The sequence below is a fragment of the Empidonax traillii genome, unplaced genomic scaffold, assembly GCF_003031625.1.
Source record: "Empidonax traillii isolate 1590-97213 ecotype Southwest subspecies unplaced genomic scaffold, ASM303162v1 scaffold673:size468873, whole genome shotgun sequence".
In the NCBI taxonomy this organism is placed as follows: Eukaryota; Metazoa; Chordata; class Aves; order Passeriformes; family Tyrannidae; genus Empidonax; species Empidonax traillii.
Window position 1 is genome coordinate 369,791 of NW_020955866.1, and position 23,204 is coordinate 392,994.

Below are 23,204 nucleotides of genomic sequence, written 5' to 3' on the forward strand. Positions count from 1 at the left end.
TACTTTGAGCATGCAGGTAAAACCGTCTGAAAAGAACAGAATATTAATCCAAGTAAAACATAATCCAGCAAACAAACCCAAAAAGACCTTGGATGAGTACCCAATCCCACATACTGTAAGATCATACAACTGGAGGATGCTTTGAACGCAAGAACCGTCAGCAGGGACTACTTAACAAAATTGGTACTGCAAGAATTTCTTGACAATCTACATTCTTACAAGCACATTTCTGAAACCCAATGAGCCTACTTACAATATTACATCCATATAAAATCCACACTTTTTTCAAAATAGACGTAGAGACACAGAGACAGGGTCTCTGCCTCAAGTTCAGTGTCAACAGTGCAAGAATTTTATACAACATATTAGCCTTAGTAATGAAGTTTCAGACTGCATAATGTTTTTAAAACCAGGCACTGCTGACGCTTTGTGCAGGTTGTTAACATAAGGCACTGAAGCCTTTTACTCACACTTAAATATCTGGCTCTGCAAAACCTTTTGTTGCTATCACTAATGAAAAAAGCATCTGTCAGAAGGTAAAATGAAAACCTAATTGATACTCTAAGAGTGTCGGATGAATGACAACGGCTAACAAGATATTACTCTGCTTTAAGATTGTTTGTAAATTCAGGTGTTTTTCTTTCCTTAAGTAAGACCCCTAATTAGGATGGATCTGCATTTTGTTCCTCTGCATCCTTAGTATTTTTGTTACCTTTCTCTGCTTACTTTTCTCCCTTCACTTCTGTTTTCAATCATATTTTCCACCGATTTTATTTGTGTAAAGGATTTTATTTCCCAGAAGAAAGGTTATTTTCCTTTCCCTGACTGCTGCTCTCTATTTCTTCTCAAATGTACATATCCACATGTGAGAGCTTTCTTCCAAAGCTCCTTCACCTTTCACTTTTTTCTTAAATTGTTTATCTACACACCAGATTTATCTTCCTTCCCCCTTTTGCCGCTCTCAGATTCACTTCCTCCTCCTAGTATGTCCTCTATCACTTGATTCTTCTCCACAGTACATACAATCTATATCTATATACATAAAGCTCTCTATCAACATTCAATACATCATTAAAGAAAACCTTGAGAATTTTACTACCAATTTCAAAAGGGTGGGGGCTTTAAATAATTTAGGAGAAAAATGAGCAGCTTTTAAACTTAATTTTCCTAAGGGAGAAATCATACAGAAGCCTCCAATGCCCTTCAAACTCAGTAGGCATTTGAAAAAAAATCACGAATGCCTTTTTTTTTCTACTCCATCTGACTCCTCTTTAGTTTCTTGCTGCACTGCTTCACTCATCTTATCTTGGTGATTAACTTCTGTGCCTTCAGAAATAATGCCATCTATTGATCCCACTCATCCATACGTCTTGCAGCTTCATCACACCAGGATGTGATCACACAAAACTGTGGACGCCACCATTCTCATTCTGTGATGAAAGGAATCAAAAAAAAAGAAAAAAAAAAAACCTCTCTCTTTTGCACACATGGAAGACTGACCACAACAGGGGTTTCGTCATGTTCGCAGAACTGTTGTCATCCTGATGTCAGTAAAACAAATTGCTAAGCATGAAGGAGATAAAACACACTTTGCAAATAAAACATCAAATAGGTGGATTCAAAGCATGACTGACTAATCTGTGTTCTTGTTTCAGCCTTTCAGGTGAAGGAAAGGGGGCATTTTGTTGATGGCTTTTTAGCTACAAGTTTTCACTTGATTTGTTTTTTTCCTTCATCGCTAGTCATCTGTTTTTTTCCCAAAGACCTGTCACACTAAGCTTGGGAAAAGAACTTTGAAATCTTCTCATTCCATTCCCAGCCACAATTCACCTATGCTAGAAAGCTAAGTAGTTGGGTTAGCACATGAGGCCCTGGAACCAAATTTTTTCTTCTTGTGACAAAACTGTTTTATCCATAGTCTGTAATTCGAAAGAAAAGAAATATGACAAGGTTTAGATACTGACTTTCCACTTTGAAATTTTCTAATAACTACCAATGAAAAAACCATATACACTAAGAAGCAAGCAAATACTAAGCTGCCTTTTTCAGGAAGAATAATGTGTTCTTTGTAAGAAGCACAAATTTATTGAAAGACAGACAGGATTTCACCTGAACAACATGAGAACTGGCATATAAGGGAAAAACAAATTGTGAGTAAATAGGTTTTTTGCACACCATCTTCGCAGATTTCCAGAGTGTATTTTATTTTGCTGAATCTGGTCCATTACCAAAACGCTGTAATACTTTAAAAAATGGTTTCCTAAAACACTCACATAAATTATGTTATAATGGCGATTTAGCAATATCCAGAAATGAGACTATTACTGCAGACAACACTCAAGGTTTCCTCTAATTTGGTGGAAGAATTTTTAAGACTCAGTTGGGAACCTGAGCACATTTCTTTCAGAACATAACTGCCACACATGATCCTGAGACTGCTTGCTGTTCTTGTTTTTAATTTTCCAAATCCTATTCTTCATCTGTTAAATCTCATTCTAGTTTTCTACGGCCATACAGTTCTTTTTCATTTTTCAGAAAACCAAACAGTTTTCTTCCATTTTAGCACCCTAACCTTTAAAATATTTTAAAAAGTGGTAAGCCTCACAACTAGAATGAAAACGGAAAGAAATTCTTTATTACAATTTATAGCAATTAGAAAAAAAATTCAAGGAATAACTTGAGTTCACAACTCACTAAAATGATTAAGCTGTTAAAATTATTAAGCCTTCCACATACTCACGTTAAAGTGACCCACCAACATAAGCAAGCATAGCTTGACACTAGCTGTAAGAGTTTGTAATACATTTACTTACTTAGCCTTATTTATGATATCTACATATTAAAACAAGTCCTGCATGTCATCATTCTACCTGACTATGCAGACAAGACTTACCTCTACCACAAAAAGAGAACAAAGCATTTTATTTACCACCGCACTTAGCAAGGAATGAAAAGGTAAGAACTATGAAAAATAACTTCTTCCACAACTGACGCTGTTGTCTCTTGCTCAAAGTAGATACTGCCTTAGCAAGTAAAACACTGCCATTTTGTAGAAAAGAGAAGACAGTGGTGAGATGAAGGGGGGAAAAAAAAATCAAAAGACAAATTAAATGTTTATTTGTAGTGTTCATCTGTAACAAAGACCAGACAAGTACAATATAATAAGCAAAAACAGCTAATAAGAATAATTTAAATTATTTTTAATTATTTTAAATTTTGTTTACGTTTTTTAATTATTTTTTGCTTATTTTTATCTAAAAGCTCAAAAAGTAGAAATCAGAATTTGGTCAACGTCTGCTAAAACATCCTGTCAACCTATGTCAGTTTTTATTGTTTGGAGTAGAGTTATTTTTAGAAGAATTATATTTAGGACTGAGTTAAACTAACCTATTCACATCGCACACTACTGCTTAATACTTCTGACAGTAGCTGTTGTCTTTCTTTTATGGTCAACTTCAAAAAAACCCATTAGGAAAACTACACTCCTGAGATCAGAGAGTAGAGCTCTAGAAGTTGTTTAATGGCTGAGTGAATGCAACTACTATCCCAAACAGTAACGTGGATTGCAGAGGTCAGCAAGGGTTGAAGTGAAATGTTCTCTTCAATTAGTTTCTAATAACTGAAGTTCAAAATGTTCTGACAAAGAGTAACTTACGAATTCCCTGAAATATCCATTATATACATGTCACAACAGAATGATAAAGTGACTGAAGGCTCTTCAGCTACTAAAAAGCAGCAATCATACAACATCCACAGAGTTCTCTTTCTCCATGACAGCAGCTGTCAATCTGAGGAGCTTTTCATGTTACACTGAAGCATAGTGACCCCTTACAGATCAGGCTCTCTCTAGGGCCATTTTGGGTAGGTATGACAGACCATGGATGGCAAAGCGCTGAGGTGAGAAGGCATTAGATGGCATTCTCTCAGGGAAGTTCATCACTGCCCTTTAGGAAAGCAACACTTTTAGGTATCTTCCTTTCTCCACTGAAAGCAGACAGTGAACCTATTGCCTCTCCACATTCCTCATTCTCAGTTGTGTCCTGTGTGTATGGACAGAGGTACAACTGAGCAGGGACAGTCAAACCAAGCCTGTGTTTCTCAAACTGTAGTAAACAGATTGTCAGCAGCTTCAAGGGAAAAGGTTTGAAAACTACTAGTTTTAGAAAAAGTTCTATTTACACTCTGATTAGCTGCCTTCATAGCAGTGGAGGCTAGCAGCACACCACCAGATTCGGGAAGCTTAAGGATATCAGGCACTGAAAATGAGGAAACAGCACTGACAGGTGCTGAATTTTCTACGCAAAGTTCCTCCGTTGCCTGTAGAAATAGATCACCTTCATAAAATCAGGTTCCATTGCAATAAAAAAGCTGACAGTAAAACAGCACTTACAGAGGTACCATATTTAGAAGACTGAGAGGAAAACAGCATGACTTTAAACTTAACGTGTCCAGGAAAGAACGTGATCTTTCTAAGACTACAGTTTGGGTGAAGGAGAAAAGTTTGTAATCACACATGAAACACGGTTCCACAGTCTAACCATTCTCATTTCCCTATCAAACCATAATATGACAATTACTGGTCACCATAATTTTTATCTGTCCCCAATCAGCAATCAAGACTTCTAATATGCCATAAAACAAATTCACAAAATGCATCTAACAACTTTGTTTCACTCAGTAATGAAATATCAGGAGGAGTGGAGGTAAATAAAAAACAAACAAACAAACAAACAAAAACACACCACCAGTGTTTATTTTAAGGCATACTTAGTTTTTCCAGTAAGTATGCTAAGAAAGAGACACCATGACTCCATTTCCACAGATCTAAGTGTGTCAGCTCTCATTTAAAAGATACATTTTTTTCAGTACCGCATGGCTTTATTCTCACAAAAAAAGCAGACAAAAAAACCCCAGACCAAAACAAAACCCCAAAATTTATGTGTTGTGTCAAGCAACTTCGCCTTACATACCATTTGGTCACATATTACCATACTGTTAAAGCCTAGATCTAAGAAAACATTTACAATATATCTGCCTGGACAGCTGAAGACAGGTACAGGTATCTGTTCAGGTGTCTGGCAGTGAACTAGCACTGCCTCAGCCCCATCATATGCCCACAGCACTATGGATTGCCTTTCAGAGAAGAATGCTCATTTAAGCTTCAAGACTACCAACATACAATATGATATGAATCCAAAAAATCGATGAATGACAGTAAAGACAAGTGAATTTTATATTCCATTCGTTTTCTAGTTTTCACCTGCCAGATTTAAACCTATAGGCAACCTTCTTTATTCACTGAAGATGAACAAAGCTGCTTACATTCATTCCTTCAAAGGATGAAGCAGTTGCCCTTATTTTCTCTTAAAAAATGTGGCCAGGAGACAGGGTACCCATCTTTGATATTAGATCTGTCCTCTACAAAGCAGGAACATCTTCCTTGGCTTTCTGGGAGTTCAAAGCATATCTCCCACTTCCCGTGGGGAAGAATGCATATATTAAAAATACATTATAGACAAACACAAATTGGAAAACTATTCACCTTCCCTTTGCTGTTGCTCCACTAAGCACAAAACAATTCAAGATTCACAAGAGCAAAAATAGAGCAAGCATTAGTGTATGACTCAGCAGTTAGGACATACAATACATCCTCCAGATCTTACATTTTTTTAAATAGATCTGCATGTCATTTATTAAATCTTATCTCCAAGGCTTGCATAATTCTACCCAAAATTAACACATGCACAACAGTGAGACCACCATGTACCAGTTATAAATTTTCATGACGGAAGTTAGAAAAAAAACCCCACACCAATCTGAAAAACAATATTATTATAATTACAATCAAATGTTTCATTGTCTGTTTTAACTATTCTAAAATGTCTGCATTTTTCAAAGGGTTCCAACTCTGTGCATTTTCTTTCTATAAGACTCCAGGTATTTCAACATTCCAAAAGTCACACACAATATATATTTTTCCAAAGTGTTTCTTTTGAATCAAAGTACTGTTCCCAAATACAGGTGAATCAGGCTTCTCCACAATCCTTTCAACAACCATGTCCAAAGGGTGCTCTTCTTTCAACGTGAAATTAAAACCATCTATCATTTTGTCTGCAACTCCAGCTTAGAGGTAGCTGAGTACTCAAAAAATAAAGCCAACAGATGTGTATTGGGATCTAAATGAACATTAATGTCTTGAAAATTAATAAACTGCTAACCTGCAAAAATGGTATGTATGAAAGATGCAAGTAAAAAAAACAAACAAAACAAAACATATGACAAGTCTCATGTTGCAAGGCTGACTTTTGAGAAAGGTGGGAAATCAAGGATAAAAACTTACAGTGCACATTTGAAACTCTTGCAACACAAGCTTGTGAATTTATGAGAAAGGAGACATAAAACAGGTAGAAAAGAATCTGTCCTTAGAAGTCTTTCTCAGCCTTCTAGAAGGTTACCATTGAGCAGAGTCCTTAGTTGTCTCTAGCAAACATGCATCAAAAGAAAAACTGACCAAAAATAGAACAGTACATCAATATCCTACACGTTTTATGAATGTATCATATAGTTCTTATGCTTTTCTTTCCCAACTGTCTCTATTTTAAAACCATACCCTTATTGCTTTGCTTAATAAAGTTAACCTTTTCTTCTAAAAAGATTCTTTCCGTAATGACACAGAAGGGTTCAAAGAAAAAATTACTATTAATAAAGAAGCTCATTATAATTAAGAACGGACTAGAATATTTACAATCAGTATATCGTTTGGGATCCCAAAAACCTGAAACACTTGCTTCTTACCACATTCAAGCTCAAAATCAGCTTTGGTAGCCAGTGCTCCATATGCAAGCACTGAGCTGGGGAAAAGCACCTACATTTCTGAAAATACTCAGACACAGAAGATGACTCATTTAGGGTCATTAGCAAATGGCTTTGCTTTTCAATGTATTCCCAGAAACAATGAAAGACAGAATTAAGGGCCAGTTTTCAGGGCAAGAGTCTGAAAGCATTCAAAGTAACAAGAATTTTTCTCTATCAATAAGTTATTCTACATGAAACTTCTTATCAAGTATTACTTCAGGACAACACTAATCATGGCTATTCCCTATGGGAACTCTCTAACAACTAGGCAGTGTGGTGAGTTGCTGTCAGGAGTTCAGAATTAAGAAAAACTTTAGGTCACAAAAGTATATACATTTATCAAGATGTCCCATCACTGGGCTACAGCAATCCACCACGAAAACCTCGTTCCAAGTATAAAATGCTATGCTATATTAAGCAAATCATCAGACACTAAAATGAGTGGTCCACAGGTTTCAAGAGAATAATCTCTTCACAACGCTGATCAGATCTCTAACAAATAAGCAGACAGTAAACTTGTGAGGAAGCTATAGTTTACCAGAAGACAATCTACAAATATATTAGTGCTTTAAGAATCTGCCAAACATGACAGATTTTAAGAATCAATCCCATCTACCCCAATTGCAATAGTGAGTTTGGTATACAAGGTATCACCTAAGAACTGAGGAGAAATAAGAGTTCCTTTTCCCCTTTGATGTAATATCACTACTACAATTTCTTTTAATGAATACTACCAGTACTCAAAGATTTGAGCCATGATGCCTGATTCTGAACCTTCCTCAAGATCAGAGAGATGACCATGTAGGAGGAATACAAACCTATCCAGAGCCTAAAGACTTGTACACTTCTCATCTGGAATAAAAAAATGTATTTATCAGCAGAGTAGCCACAAGTATGGAATAGAGGACCCATATGGACATCCATTAGTCTCATAGTATGAACAAAAATCTTTCTTCTTGCTAATAAAACTTTTTTCGTTTTCTAGACAGAGAAATAAAATCTTCTTTATAGTTAGAAGTGGAATGGATAAAAGTCTAGCTAAATCGGCTCGGCACGGATAATCCCTACTATCTGATTTCCATTACTGGACATCATAGCTGGTGGACAATATATTCTTTTTGGACTGAATTGTACAGAACCTCTCACTGTATCACGGAACTTGCTGAAGGCAGATTTGCTTGAAGTTCACTCCCATGGGAAACAAAAACTGTTAACTCCTTTGTAACTCAGGTTTGTTTTGGTTTAACAGACCCCTCATGCTGGCCAGAGCCACAGAATGCATTCTGTTGTCTTGCCTGGGGACACAGACAGCATTGTTTCAAGTGAGTAGCCACATCCGAAGCTTCCATAGTGCAACAGTCTTGAATCTCCATGACTATGGAGTAACATGAGTTCATTCTGCATATGACTGATACGCATATGTATTCTGCCGTATAATGCCATTCTTCAGCTGCAGTGTAGATCCCTGCAACACCAAACACGTGTCATATCAGTGTTGATGTGTTTTCACGAGACCAAATTCAGATTAAACTGCAGTTCCAGAAACTTTCATTATCACATCTATAGCATTCTAGGCCATCTACTGCTTCTCCTAAATTAATAATAAGATAATTTTTCCTCCTGCTGTGAAGATCATCTAATCATAGAACATTTGGGGATGCCCAAAGCAATATCAACCAGAGCAGGTTGCTCAGATTATTAAGATGTAACAAATATTATTGTCTTGTATTACCACCAGACTACCATTGGCCAGATTGGGTAGCTGGAGGGCAGAGAAGTGAATTTTTTTCCCCCCACAAACTACACAGTTTTTTAAAGGCCTTTTTCCTGAAAAGAGGCTTCAAAAGAAACAGTATCTATAACAAACTCAACTTGTATTTTTTATTGTGTTCTCAACCCTACTAAGTTTCACAACTGCACACGGAATCACAGTTGGAAAACTCTGACAATCACAGCCTTCTCCTTTAATATTAACAAAAGGCAGAACCAGCAGAGAGTTAAAAGACCTCTATAAGCATTTCTGCACACACATTCAGTGGCTAGTGGCTGAACAAGATTTAACAAGTTAAGCATTTCCTTTTTTTTACTGGAAAGCTGACTCTGCACGCCACTTTCACAAGAGCTGGTAGAACTACTTAAGTTCACACACATTATCAAGTTATAAATGACTTGTGATTTTCCTATTTATTTTTTTTTTTTTGATTACTTAAAGGCCTATGTCAAAATCACTACAGAAAGTGCTGGTTTTGTCTTATGATAATAAGAACCTTTTGCAGAAAACTGCTTAACTGGTACAGCTGATCAGTCAGACAATCTCTGTGAACCCACATCACTATTCTGAATGTGCCTGGGAGGTAAAAGATCCTCAAACCATGAACAATGTCATGTTGTAGAAATGTATCTGACAACTTTGATTTTGGCTACTCCATAGCCATTACGTCAGAACTGACAACTGGGTGCTGTTGGACCAGCCAATTCAATACAATATTTAGCACAAATATGACCAGTAAAGTACCTTAGTGTCAAACGCTCTTGCAGTTTCCCATAACCTATGCATCTATTACGCAGGGCAGATACTAGAGAGAAGGGTTAGTCTGAAAGATGACTCTGCCTCCAGAAAGGACCCTCATAACCTTGCTGGACTAGCCTAAGACAGCTTCCCTTCACACATCAATTTATATTCACGATTTGTGTTTAAACTTGCCATCCCCATGCTACAAGCCATTTCCATATTCAATCTACTGACATTCGAGTTTCTCTCATTAACCCCCTGTTTTGGACTGTTTCACTTTGTGTAAAACAGTTCATTACACCAAACAGCCAGAAAATTACTCTAAAGCCCAGAAATTACAACATGTATTTCAGCTACAAAAAACTGAGAATACCTAACTGCAATGAGTAATAATTTTTTTGAGCAATCATCTCTGATGAGAAAGAACAAAGTTCAAATTACTAGTTTGAAGCAAATAAATAAGGACTTTAAGCTGGTTCTGTGTATTCAAGAGAATTAGTCTCAGTGAATGACAGACAGACATATGGATACATACATATATGGAAAGAAATACAGGCATGTTCAGTGGACACAGGGAAAGAGTCTCAGTTCCCGTCTTCTCACAAAAAAAGTATGGCTTCAATAAATTGTCTTTTACTAATTGCATTTTTTTTTGCTTTTACACCTGCTACTGGAGAGCATAAAGTCACATGTATTTTACAGTTTCCGACTCCTCACTTTTTTGATCTTTTATTTCCTTGGGTAAATAATTCCAGTCTTCTCATTCCCTTGAAAAACTCTGCCATATCCATTGTATCAAACTATGTACAACGTTGTGATTTATCTCTTTTAAGCTAACAGTTAATAATACACTTTGAATAACAGATAAAAACTAATGAATTTGTATACACTGGCACTTCCTTCTCTGTTTTTTTCCCCATATCTGATTACAGCTATAAATTAGGTAACACTACCTTAGCAAACAGTAATAATGCTTAATTTCTGTTGTTATATTAATACTGTTAATTTAGGAACTCCTAAGACATATAAATGGTATCTTATTTTCTGCTTCCAAAACACACTGTTTTGCATATACTGAGAAGCAGTTTTACCTGTCACCCTGCTGTCCTTCCACACAGCTTGCTTAGACTTCTCAAGTGACCTTTCCAGTATTTCTGAATTTGATTAAAATGTTTTGAATCCTCAGTAAATAATTCCATTTCATAAATCAAATTCTACAACTGATTAATAGAAAATACTGAACAGCTCCCGATTTTAAGACAAAACATTAAGCCTCCTATAATTTAGCATTTCAGTTGTTATTTCCTCTCAGAGATTTTTGTGATCCCTGAAAGTAGTTCACCTTTCACATCATGGCTTCTTTATTTAATAGCCTGGTTTGAGGAACCTTCGATTACACCTTAAATTAAAATTATATTCAAATTTAATCTTCTACGTTATTACTGCAATCAAAACCCCTAGCAGATTAGTGAGGCACAATTATCACTGTAGAAGCAGTACTAACTACCTCAGTAATACTAGTTAGTACTACTGAGTCTACCATCAGTCTTTGCTGTCATCTCATACCTCTATCCACAGGCAGTTGTGATGGAAAAGGATGAGAATTACAAGTGCATGTTTTTTCTTTAAGAGCACCCAATGATTTTTAGACCTGTTCCCTACGCAAGGTTTATGAGATCACTTGCAGAGTATTTGCTGGAAGCTCTCCTTCAGTATCTTAAAATCTGTTGACCAATTTTCTACCAAATTGGACTCGAGCACATTGAGGTTCTCCAAATTTGTGAGAACAAGAGCCAAATAAAGAACAAGCACCCTATTAATACTCACAGAAAATGAATACCAGCTTACTGCAGAGCAGGAAGAAAGGGGGAAAGACAGTACAAATGCCCTAGCTATAATAAAAATGCTTCAACAGAATTTAATGACTTCTATTGTTTGCCAAAAAACCCACACCTGGCTTTAGAATAGATTCCTGTTTTTTAATAAGTTTCAAGTGTCATACTGTTAGGGCTTTTTTAAGAATTTAGTTCTGCATGGAGTCTGCTGTCAGAAGATTAAATTCTTGTTGCAACCATAGCATCTAACTAAAAAGTCAACCAACAGAAAGGTATAAACTCATTGAAATCTATTCATCATTTCTGTTCTTTGTTAAGGGTTTTCTTAAAATGTAACTACATTTGTTATTCTGTAGTTCATTGTGTGTATAATGTAAGTTATCACACCAACAGAATAGCATAAGTAAGCTATTTATTTAGCTGCCCACCCCCTCAAAAATACAGGCACATAATATATTTTCAGAAACATAAACACTTTTGATGGCATTTTCTGCTCTTAAACTGATAAAAAATTTTTTTAGAGAATTAAGAAACCCAATATTAAAGATATGATAATTTATAATTATGATAATTATGTTTATATTCCTGGAAGTCTATAATTAGTTCTGCTGCCTGTCCGACCCATCATTTGTTCAGCTTGTGTTATAAGATGCAGTTCACAGCACTGCCTAAGCACTTGAGTAGTTTGAAGAGGCTGGCTGCACAGCTTCCATCCTCTAGGGAAGAGGTGGTTCTGCAAAAAAAATTACTTTGTTTGCAGTCATCTGAAATAAGTACCACTAGTCTAAGTTGCTTCAGTCCTATCCTGTATCTTTCTTTCTGTGAAACCACACCTTGTAAACATGAGATATATAGCCTGTAATTTGTGTCAGACGACCTCAAGATCCCTCCCAAGAAACCTAAAGAGACTGATTCACAGATGTACTGGAACACAGAACTCTTATTGCAATCTGGCGCCTTGGTATCTTTCAGAATCCGGGACATAGTCCAAAAACACAAAAACTGGAAAAGAGGTCCTATCACCCTGACAGCAGTCAGAGGCCCCAAGGCACTAGAAAAAGCTGAACAGGAGTTATAAAAGGTGCTTCACTCTCCAAAGCAGCCAAACTTGAGTATACTAAGATGCACCACACAAACAAGCAAGGTAGTTATAAAAAGGCCCAATCCAAATGCAGTAACAGTAACCTGATAAGACTTCCATCGTGATACCTTTTCTCAGCAGCCAGAAGTATATGAACAAAAAAAAAAAAAAACCTCATTTTCTTTCAAACACCCTATTTCCCACAGACAATAGACACTCATATTTTAATTCAATCCTCCGCCTGAGAAGTATCATGTGTTTTTTTTTACCCTTTCCTCCAAACTGCAGACTTACAGATCTTGGTGGATGAGAAGTGAGTGTATCTGCAAGTAGGCTGATAGCAATGTAAGACTGAAAAAAAACATATATAGAGAAAAAAATAGAATAAGCAGGATTATATGCATCATTTTCTGTGGGGAAGAAAAACCAAGGGAAAACACAGGGTGTGAGATAAAGCACCTCCATCCCAGAAAGCAACAAAAAAAGAGCTATGAAAGAGCAAGCAAAGGGAAAAGAAAGTAGGATAAAATATATTAAAAGCAGAGGGAAATAGATTTCATTATCAACTACAGGGAAGAAAGAGACTGATGTGAAGGAAAATTTGTGAAATTTGAGTTAAAACTTAATATATTTAAGCCCAGATTGTTAAGGAAATCAATTTCATACAGGAAGTTTGGGGCGGGGAGAGGTGTTTGGTGGGTGTTCCTCCACTTGGAAACTGACTGGTTGAATCCATCCAAATTTGACACAGAAGTAGAATTCTCAAAGGTAACTGTTTAAGGAAATGATAGGTTCATGAAATCAAGATGCTACGAGTGTCCAGGGGAATAGGCACGGTAATACTTGGTATTGTATTCACCACTAGGAGTAATAACAAACAGGTGCCAAAAATGCCCTCTTTATATGCAAAAGTGCTGTACCAAGTGGGATGTTTTTATCTTCCTTTGGAAAACCAAAGCAAGAGAAGCAAAGTGACTGCAAGCAAAAACAGCAGTGAGAAAGCTGGATGGAAAGCAAAGCCAAGTAACCCAAACCACCTTCCACCCACTACTTCAGTCTGCCTTCAGAACCAGCAGCATCCAACGCGTAACATAATATATTTTGTGGAACCCACTTAAGAGAGAACATACAGCATACAGTAACCACACACACATACAGTAATCAATGAGCAGACCTTTTTAAAAAATCTTGTAGTTTCTTTCACACCAATCTATCCCCTCTTGAAATCACAAATATGCAGTTAATAGCCAATGTGTTAACATATCTCTCCACAAATGACCAGCAGCAATTTCTCAGCTTTTTTGACAAAACCAGATTTTAGATAACCACGTAATATTATCCATCCACATTTTTAAAGTATAGTCAAGTCAGTTTTTCAAACCCAAAAGTGACATCTGTGTGCTTGCTGAAAATTAATCTTTGCTACCATTTAAGCAACAAGAAACTTCAGTCAGTATTCCACTGAATGCCTTCTCACATGTTTGCTTATATACTAGCCTGATGGCACCAGAAATGCAACTAATTTAAACCAGTAAGTGATTTTCGTAAGTTCTACTATGAAAGCATCTAGAATCCCAGATGATTACATTACTGGCAAGCAATCTAGAGTGTCTGGACAAAACACAGGCCAACAGACTTAAGCAAACTACCAAAGCTTCATGAATTAAAAATTTAAAATTCAAGGTTAACAAAGCACAATTAGTTTAATGATTTTCAACACAGTTCTCCAGACAGAATATCACAGACTGGCTGCACAAACAGATCTCAAAATTTTTTACTTTTCAGGAAGCACACCTTTCAACTTCAGAAAATACCCAGGATCTGCATGCCAAGAGAAAAAGAAACGCAGTTATATGGAATCAGTTAACAATTACTGCCAATAAACAAACTGACTGCAGTGGAAGAACCATTTTTGTTATCAATAAGCAGTGATTCATTTGAAGTGTCATATAGCTTTCCTTACTTAGGGACTCATCATCCATAGATTTAAGGTGAAAAAGTCAACTCATTACCATATGAAATGCTAGTTAAATGTAGTATATTTCAGCTGTTGGAGATGCAAACAAAAGGTTTCAGTGCTGAAAAAGTGGGACTTTTACCTAAAACCCTGATTCCAGCATACAAAGAAGAGGCATGCTTTTGTTTAATACAACAGATCTAAACGCAGCACCGTGCACCACTCCACACTATGAACACTTTCTATATGTCCTCTACATCTACTTTATCCTTGAGCAAAAACATCCAAGTGATATCTTCTCAAGCAAAGGAAACAAATGCTTCAAACCGTAACTGCTGAAAAGGGTGGAAAAACCAAACTAGACCATTTAATCAGATTAAATGCCACTGTGTCACAATTAGATGTCACTGTGTGCTCACTTTAATTCTGAAAGCACATGCAGCTCCAAGGGAAGTCACGGCAGTGTACCGCTCCAGGTGCAAGCGCGTGCAACGCACGGACCCGGCGATACATCCAGCCCTCGGTCAGCGACTCCGCACTTCCCATTCATCCTGTCCGCGGGCGCGCGGGAAGGAAGGCGTTCCGGAGCGGGCCGGGAGAAGTTGGAACCTACGTGCTTCTCCTCGCTCCCGGCCATCCCCCGCGATCCCCGAGCGCGCCTAACAATGGTAGCAGTGTTCCAGCGGGCAGCTCTGCCCGATCTGCGATCGGATCGAATCCCACTCCGCTCCGGCCGGAGAGCCCGCCGCCCGCCCGCCCGCTCCGCTGCCCCGCCAGCCGCGGTGCCCGCGGCAGGGCCGCGTTCCCCGGGATGGGAGGGGAGGGCAGGGCAGGGCAGGGGGCGCCGCTCCCGCACCTGGCGGCGGTGACGTCACCCCGCCCCCCGCCCGCCGCCGACCCCGGCCCCGAGCGCCGCACCTTCCCCGCGGGGCGATCCCGCCGGGAGCGGGCACGCGGGGCGGCCAGGACAGGGAGAGGGGCGGCGACAGGGAAGCCCCGCGCTCCGGCACAAGTGCGGCCCCCTCCCCTCCTCCGCCTCGCAACACGCCCCCCTCCTGCCCCTACCCGCGGGGGCGGCAGGGAGACAGGGGAAAGGGGGCTCCGCGACGCGCTTTCCCTACTTCCTTTCCTCCCTCCCTCTCTCTCTCCATCCCTCCCTGCCGCCGCCGCCCCCCGCGCGGGCGCGGACAAAGGGGAGGGGGCCAACACCTGGCGAGCGCCGGTCCCTTTGTGGGGCAGGCGCGTCCAACAGCTCCACTGGGGATGGGGATGGGGACCGGGGATCGGTCCCTCCCGCCCGCCCCGGGGCACTGCGAGGGAAGAGGGGAGCAGGGGCTGGGGTGGGGGGGGGGGGGGCACTTACTCGCCTGCCCTCGCCTCGCACCTTCACGCCGCTCGCCCTCAGCCTCAGCCCCTCCCTCCGCGGCCGCCGGGGCGCTGGAAGTTCACGCGGCGCCGGCCATTCCCGGCGGGCGGCCCCGCGTGCCGGGGGGCGGCGGCGGCGGGCGCGGAGCGTCCCCGGCGGCTTCACAATAGACACCGGGCAGCGCGCGCGTGTCCCCGTGCGTGTGTGTGTGCGTGTGTCTGTGTGTGTGTGTGAGCGCGCGCGGGGGGCGGGGCCTCGCCTGGCGCGCCGAGCCGGGAAGGGGGGGGAGCGCTGTTTACCCGGCGGCCGGACCCGGCCGTGTCCCCCCCCCCCACCGCCCGATGCTCGGGCTGGTCCACGCGCCGCCGCCCCCCACCCCGCGGGCGGGCAGGTGGTACAGTCCGGCCCGCCGGGCTCCCTCTCCCCGGTCGGGGAGGCGGGGCCCCGTCGCTGTGACGTAACCGAAGCCGGGTGCCGGCGGCTAATCGGCGCCGGGGGGTGGGGCTCCCCGGGGCACGGCGCGGGGCCGCGGCGGTGGGAGCGTGGGGGTTCTGTGTCGCCGGGCTCTCCTCCCCGCCCCCTCTCTCCCCGGGGCTATGCTGGGCAGGCGGCGAAAACCCTCTGTGTGCGGGAGGAGGCGGGAGCTCTCCCTAGGCTGTTGAATGTTTTCCCTTGTCGCCACGCAAAGCGCAGTCCAGCGCTGGGGGGAAAGCCCTGAAGAGCCGCGCCGCGTTGCATGCTGGAGCTTGTAGTCCTGCCTGGGAGTCCTGAAAGGTTAAGCACCAGCAGCAGCCAAGGGAGATGATCTCCCTTCAAGCGCCTGTATATCCAGTAACGAACCATAAATTGCCTTTTAGAGTGTGTTTTCTGCTTTAACGGCCCGCATTTTTAACGCGCAGCCACAGCCGACTCGTTCTGCGGGGGAAGGAATGCGACGAGCCCCGCGGAGCTGCCAGGACCTGCCCGTCCCGTCATCCTCCGCGCCAAGATGTCGGCGGCGATCGCCGCGCTCGCCTCCTACGGCGGCTCCGACTCGGAGCCGGACTCGGAGCCCGAGGCCGAGGGCGGCTCCCAGAGCTCTGCCGCCGTGCTCCCTAGCCGCGACGCCGTGCTGCACCTCCGCCCGCCGCCCGCCGCGCCCCCGGCACTGCCCGTCGATGCGGCCCCGGAAGTAGCAGTGAAGGTAGGCGTCCCTCCGGGCCCGGGGCGCCCGCCCGCCCGGCGCTGAGTCCGCACGGCCTGGCTCGGGACACTCCTGGGGACAGCACCGGGGCAGCCTCGAGCTGGGGAAGCGAGGCGGGAAGGGCACGGGGACGGTGCGGGGCTGGAGGGGGTGCGGTGCCACCGCCTGGCCTTGCCCTGCCCCGGGGTGCGGGGCTGGGGCTGTGGAGGGAGGGCGCGTGTCGAGAGCTCCGACGGATCCCAGCCATGGGGGTTAAACTAATTATAAAGTGTACTATCTGCATTTCAGAGCGTGCCTTAATTGCAGTTCATTAGCTACTCTTACCTGCTGTTCCCTGAGTTTAAGATGTTTTCCTGTGTGGTTCTCCTGCATGATGAGGTGAAGGCGGCACTTGATAGGCTGAGTGCAACTGAATCCTGTTCTAAAGGGCAGCTTGGAGTGTGATCGGTGTTTCTCGTTTTTCATTTCACTCTTGTTTGGCAAACCTTAATTTTCCAAGTTCAGTAGCAGATTGACTGACTTTTGTGATTCCAGAAAGGAGGGGAAGGTCCTGGTTTGGCTTTGGGATTTTAGTACTGGCAACTAATCAAAAGCAGGCATCTCACCCTGATGACTGTCGCAGTGATACTGTGTTGCTCCCAGTTGTTCTGAAAAGTTTCCTACTTTGTTACCAAGGGGTGGATGGAATCTTTCACTTTGTGGTCATTAGTTAATTCATACACTGCTGCAACTAATCATGTTTGCATGTATATGCTATACTGTATGTAGTGACTATTTTTTCATCCCTTAGAGTCTTGGAAATCTGACTTCTTGAATTGCTGCATCTGGCAGGCTGTCTTGTACAGGCTTCAAAAGGAAAGCTAGTTAACAGCTGTAATATCGCCTGAATGTGAATGATTCGAAGTGGCAAGTAGCATTGGCTGTGCTTTTCGCCACTCTTAGGGCTATAGCAACGGGTTTTCCCTGTGCCATGCCAGCAGAAAGGTTTATGTGGTTGCTCAGTGGCTGACATCAGGGAACTGATCTGAATTTTTAAAAACCCCCAAAACTCTGGTGGAGTTATTTGTCCTTGGATCCACTCCTTGGATCTTGTTTGCACAAATGCTGTGCCGGCACAGTTAAATCTTCAGTGCCACTGAACAAACAAGCAGCTGGAAGAAAGAGTTGGGTGTCAGCAGCATGTTCAGTTCAGTGCTGTTTGCTGGGCTGTGCCCTGCAAGAGGTATCCACCTGCACATCTAGGACTGCTTCTGTCTCAGGCATAATGCTAACTAAGATAAAAAGGGAGTGAGGTTCCAGAGCATCAAAATGTTTGATTAAAATGTCTATAATTTTTATTTAAAATCACAGATGAGGTGCATATAACTGAGAAGAGCAACAACTTCAAGCTGAGGCTTTCAGAACACAGCATACTGCAGCTTCTTTTAGCACCACAGCCTTTTTTGGGGAGTAACAGATAATTTCTTTTTATAGTGATATTAGGCTTTCTCTTTGAGTTCAAGAAATAAGTGCTGATCTCATACACAACACGTTCTCAACACCTTCCATATCTAAAAATGATAACATCCCACCAGTCAGTGGAAGCTTGCCAATCTCCTCCTCAGGAATTTACCCCAATTGTTTATAATTAGAGAGCCCTTACTGAACAAATGTGAAATACATGATGTTTGAGTGTAAGTCACAAGTGTTCTTTAAGTACATGCCTGGAAAAACGGCAAGCTGAGCAAGTAGGAAAGTGAAGTTTATTGGTATCACTTCACTTGTGCAAATGTTGTTTTGACATCAGTAAGGATCAAGTACTCTTAGGAGCATGAATATGTATTATACAAAGGACCAGGAATGGATAAGCAAAGATGGTGGTAAGAAGGGAGGTTACAAGGGTTAGTCATACAATAAATACAAATGACAGCTGCACACAAGTGCATTTTTTGGCAGTTGAGAATGCAAATCCTAAGTGCTTGGTGTTCTGCATCCTAGTTCTAATTGTAGTAACTGTTTCTGGTTCAGAATTTTGGCCTGTTAACTGACAGAGACATTAGACTTATATGCACTTAAAAGAGGAACAGGTCCTTGCTCTCTTTATTAGCAAGGCATAATTGTTAGCGCATTCAGCTAACAGCATTTGGGTTGCTTAATTGTGCATATCAAATACAGCCCTAAGATGTATTTTGTTATTCTATAAGAAATCTGCTGAGTCCTTGCCTCGAAGTACATAAAATCATATTTCTGTGAAAATAATTCTTCTCTAATTAAAAGGTGTACTAATGATTTGTAACTGTCTTTTAAAAGCGTGAGGCCATGACTTTTGCTAAACATTCTTCTTACAGTCTGCTTGTTAAAATAGACTTATTGTTGATCTTGATGTTAAATTAGTACTAACAGGTAACATTGAGTTATAATTATTGGTTAGTCCGAGCCAGTTATACTACTTCTTTCTTTTAAAAGTTTGAAAGCCAATAAGATGAAAGTTGCATGTTTCTGCTACTGTTTCTAGCACCACTAAATTGCTACAGCACCTGGGGGAAGGCAACAGAGGATGAAAACCTGTGGTTCTGGTCGCTTCATACAGAAAAGGATACATTGTAACTGCATAATCTTCAGAGAAGAGTAGCGGGCCTGAAGAGATGTCTTGCTTCTGCGTGAGGAATTACTGAGGAGGCCAAAACTGAAAAAGAGATGACTGAGGTCAAAAGTATTGACAGGGACCTACAAAGTCATTAAATGGCATGGAGAGGGAGTTGAGTACTTGCTGTACAGCAACTACAGGCTAATTAGTAGGAGAAAGGTTCAAAACAAGCAAAAGGATGCAGCTCTTTATGCAACATGTAGTAGGCCTTGTTCCCATTCCAGGAAGTACTGTGTGTGCAAGAAGTTTGCAGTGTTACAAGGAGAGTCTGGCCCTCCTGCAAAATGCCAGGAATCCCAACAAAACTGTTTAGCATATGCTTCTCTTGCTGGTTTATTTTTATTCTGTTGAAGGTGCTGGGGTGGTCATTTATTGCTAAGAGTGTATGAATAGGCAGAAAGAATAAAAGCTGATAACAGTCATATCTTAGTTTTGGAGCTTCACTGCAAATGCTGTTTGTCTCTAGGTAATAAATTTGAAAATCTTTAGAATGTGATAGTGTGTATTTGACAGCCCAAGTGGTTGATGCAAGAATTGGTTAGTGACAAACTGCTTAAGCCTCTGTGGCTCATGGGATGTGGTCTTAATTTACCACATTTTAAGCATTTTTATTTAATAGATAATTAAAACTAATTAAATATTATGCAAAGCAGCCTGATCTTTTTAGCTGTTTGACTAATTAGTAATGAATTTACCTGGGGAGAATGGAACATTGTAGGTTTATTATCTGAAATGTCCAGAAAAAAAAGGGCAAAACCCCAATATATAGACATCAAAACTCTGCTTGCATGAGATGAAATGGAAAAGCATAATCAACATTATATTCTTTTCTAAGGAACAGAATTACCATCCAGTGTTGCAGTACATGCTGCAGCTAGGGTATTTTTATTTAAGGCTTTACCTTGTTGCCTATTATAGGGATTTTGCCTCTGTTTAATTAAAAAAAAAATTTTTTTTGTGTTGCATACATATTGTATATGTTTCTGTATGTGTTGCATATAGAAAGAAACTTCTAGCAAGCTTTTTTTGGATTAATTTGTTTTATTATTGAACTATTTCATAGTCCATACATCAAGTATTTTTCACAGAAAGTAACAGTGTTTATGGCATTCTCAGGTAGGGGTATTCTGAAGAAAAATAAGACTGTGGCATGTTTAAGAAACCTATTAAGAATGAAAGTTAATCTGATTTACTGTGTTTGTAGTCCAAAATCCCTACTATTTTCTGTACTCTTCCTTAAGTGGTGGAAGGGCCCTTATGATTGGGCTAAAGGAGCATACCTTTGAAGGAACTAGACATTCTGTGATCTCTGGGGAGTTATAATGAAGCACCTGCTTTGTCTACACTTAGCATTGAAAGCTTCTTTCTGTCTCAAGATAGATTCCTTAGGCAATGCTGATACTCCAGAGTACAGCCCTGAGTGCCATTCCCCTATAATATTGTGATGCTGTGATACCGAAATGCTCTCCTTTTGCCTCTTTTGTTCTACAACAAAGAATTTTTTTACCTTGTCAAGTCACATCTGAACTGTAAATCTTACACTACAAGCCTGCAAGAACTGTAAGCCTTATACTGCAAGTAGACTGTCTAAAAAACAAACCAAACAACCCAACCAACAACTAAGTAGTTTGGTGATAGCGCATCATCTGCCTCTTTTTGCCTTGTATCAGGAATGATACTTGCATCTGTCTGGACAGACACTCAGCTGACGAAACTTCACTGGATCTATGGACTGAGCAATTTCTGCAAAGTTGTATAATCTGAATCTTTTCTGGGCTGAATTAAGTTCATTTTAAACCTTTGATCATTCTTGATTTTTCTCCTTTGGACCCCTTTCAGTAGCACGTGCCTTACCTGATTGATATGTGGTGCCCAATGTGGCCGCTGTATTTCAGTGGTGTGCTTGTTACCAGTGCGAAAAAAGCAGAGATTTGACACACAGAGCTGAAGTTCGCAGCTCCATTGTGTTATGTCTTTCAAGATAACCATATGCAGTAAAATATAACTTCCTAACACCTTCATTCTTCTCTCATAGGTTATATGTGGTGTACCACCTTTAATGACGTTACAGAATGCCATTAAGTCCATATTTACACAATTTCTGAGTGGCAACAAACACAAGCTGCTTTTCTGCCAGTCCTACAGCTGAACTTTTATCTTTCTCTGGAGGAACACTATATCTGTTTGAGTTGACAGCTCTTTGACTCCCCTTTTGGTGATTCCTGTGCCTTTGAGGGTGGAAAGTAATCTAGGGTAATACTTAGCCCATCACTGAATTCACAGATACCCTCCTCTTTCAGCCTAGCTACTGATCATCTTCCATCCCACAGAGCCACTTGTGTCACACTTGGCACATAAGCTACATGATGAATTGCTCACCTTAGGCTTTTAGATAAATAAAGATATTTGTGTGACCAAAGGAAAAGCTGCAGCACTGTAGAGAGATGAGATCCCTTAGATACCTTATCTCAGTCACAGCTCTGCCAGACTGCTGCTCCTGTGATCCCTGTGAACTGTAGCTATGGCAAATGCATCTAGAATGGATGCAGTTAAGGCTGTTGCTAGCATAAAGGACAGAGTCCTAAAACCTGTATTCACCTTTTTTTACTTTCTGGGTCTTAGAAAGATGAGTTCTGCTGAAATGGTCTTCTGGCAATGCATGCAGTTGTACCCGGAGATCTGCACCATGTGCAGAGGTTGCTGATGAGTTCTTTTCTCTCATTAAAAAAAAAACACACACAGCCAAAACACACCAGTGCAGGTAGCTTGGCAAAGTCTGGGAAATGATTGATGGGCTAGGTGGCTAGGTTAATATTTTTAATATTTCTGCTACCTATCAGAGTCACAAAATAGCATTTGTCAGATGTTGACCAAAGGATTATTCGTCTGCTGCAATTTGAACTTCTGCTATCAAGGAAGTTCAGAATGTGTTGTGTCAATACTTTAAAGAATTGAAATCTTGATAGGAATATAAAATAACTGAGAAGGTAAAGTGGGGAGTTGGAACATGCTCAAATTGTTATATAGTTTAAGGCAAAGTGGCATAATGAAAAGATAACCATTATATGTTTCAGTAGCATATTATCAGATCATCATTTGATGCCTCAAAATATGAAAACACGAGTAAGACCAGAGGTGTTGAGGAGTGTAGCTCTGATAAATATAACAAGTGCTTCAGTTTCAAGGCTCGGTGGTTTTCACACAGAAAGACTGTGCCTGTGGTGGTCTAGGAGTGAACATATTGTGTGGCTTCCAAGTGACTCAGCACTGTTCCACCAGCAGTGAAGTAGAACCAGAATTGCTATAATCGTCCAGCAGAGGATCAGCTTTCATGGCACAATCTGTTTCTTTTCTCAATTACTAAGCAGCATATAATAGAACTTAACAGGAAGAAAGGAGGAGGAAAAATAGCAGAACTGAAAAATTCTTGGCATTTTTGCAAAACTGGATTTTTCTTGCTTTTTCAGATCAAAGAACAGGAAAAAACCTACATCCCAACTTCAAGTAAACTGATCACTGTTTAGGTCCTACTAACCATTGATCCCATGCATTTTGCCTTATTATCAATTATATTAATTTTTATTTTCTCAAACTATAAGTTTTGTGGACAAGATGTGAGGTCTGGCTGGCAGACTGAGCTTTATGATGTGACCTGAAAAAGTTGTCTATGGAAAATGTCCTCAGCACATGGAGCTGTGAAAGGAAATCTAAGTGTGTAGGTAACACAGGTTAGGAAATGGGGATTTTATATGTTCCTCCTCTAGCTGGGGATGTCTGGTTTTGTTGCTG

General features: G+C 40.9%; 2 protein-coding genes across 6 annotated transcripts in view; one reads left to right on the top strand and one right to left on the bottom strand.

Annotated features, from left to right (window-relative positions):
• The window catches only part of WASF1 (WAS protein family member 1), an 88,026-nt gene extending 72,096 nt beyond the window's left edge, over positions 1-15,930 (bottom strand). Inside the window, exons 1-2 of one of the 5 annotated variants that reach the window (XM_027899519.1) lie at positions 15,604-15,699; positions 14,742-14,899 (exon numbers count right to left, since the gene is read on the bottom strand). The gene's annotated coding sequence lies outside the window, so the exon portion shown is untranslated. Of the gene's footprint in view, positions 1-14,741; positions 14,900-15,603 lie in introns of all 5 variants that reach the window. The other 4 variants (XM_027899522.1, XM_027899518.1, XM_027899521.1 and 1 more) reach the window with 4 other exon arrangements.
• Positions 15,931-16,563: 633 nt separating this feature from the next.
• Positions 16,564-23,204, top strand: part of CDC40 (cell division cycle 40) — a 36,766-nt gene continuing 30,125 nt past the window's right edge. The window contains exon 1 of the mRNA XM_027899515.1: positions 16,564-16,789. Coding sequence (XP_027755316.1) covers positions 16,595-16,789 — 195 coding nt within the window. The 5' untranslated portion in view covers positions 16,564-16,594. The remainder of the gene's footprint in view (positions 16,790-23,204) is intronic.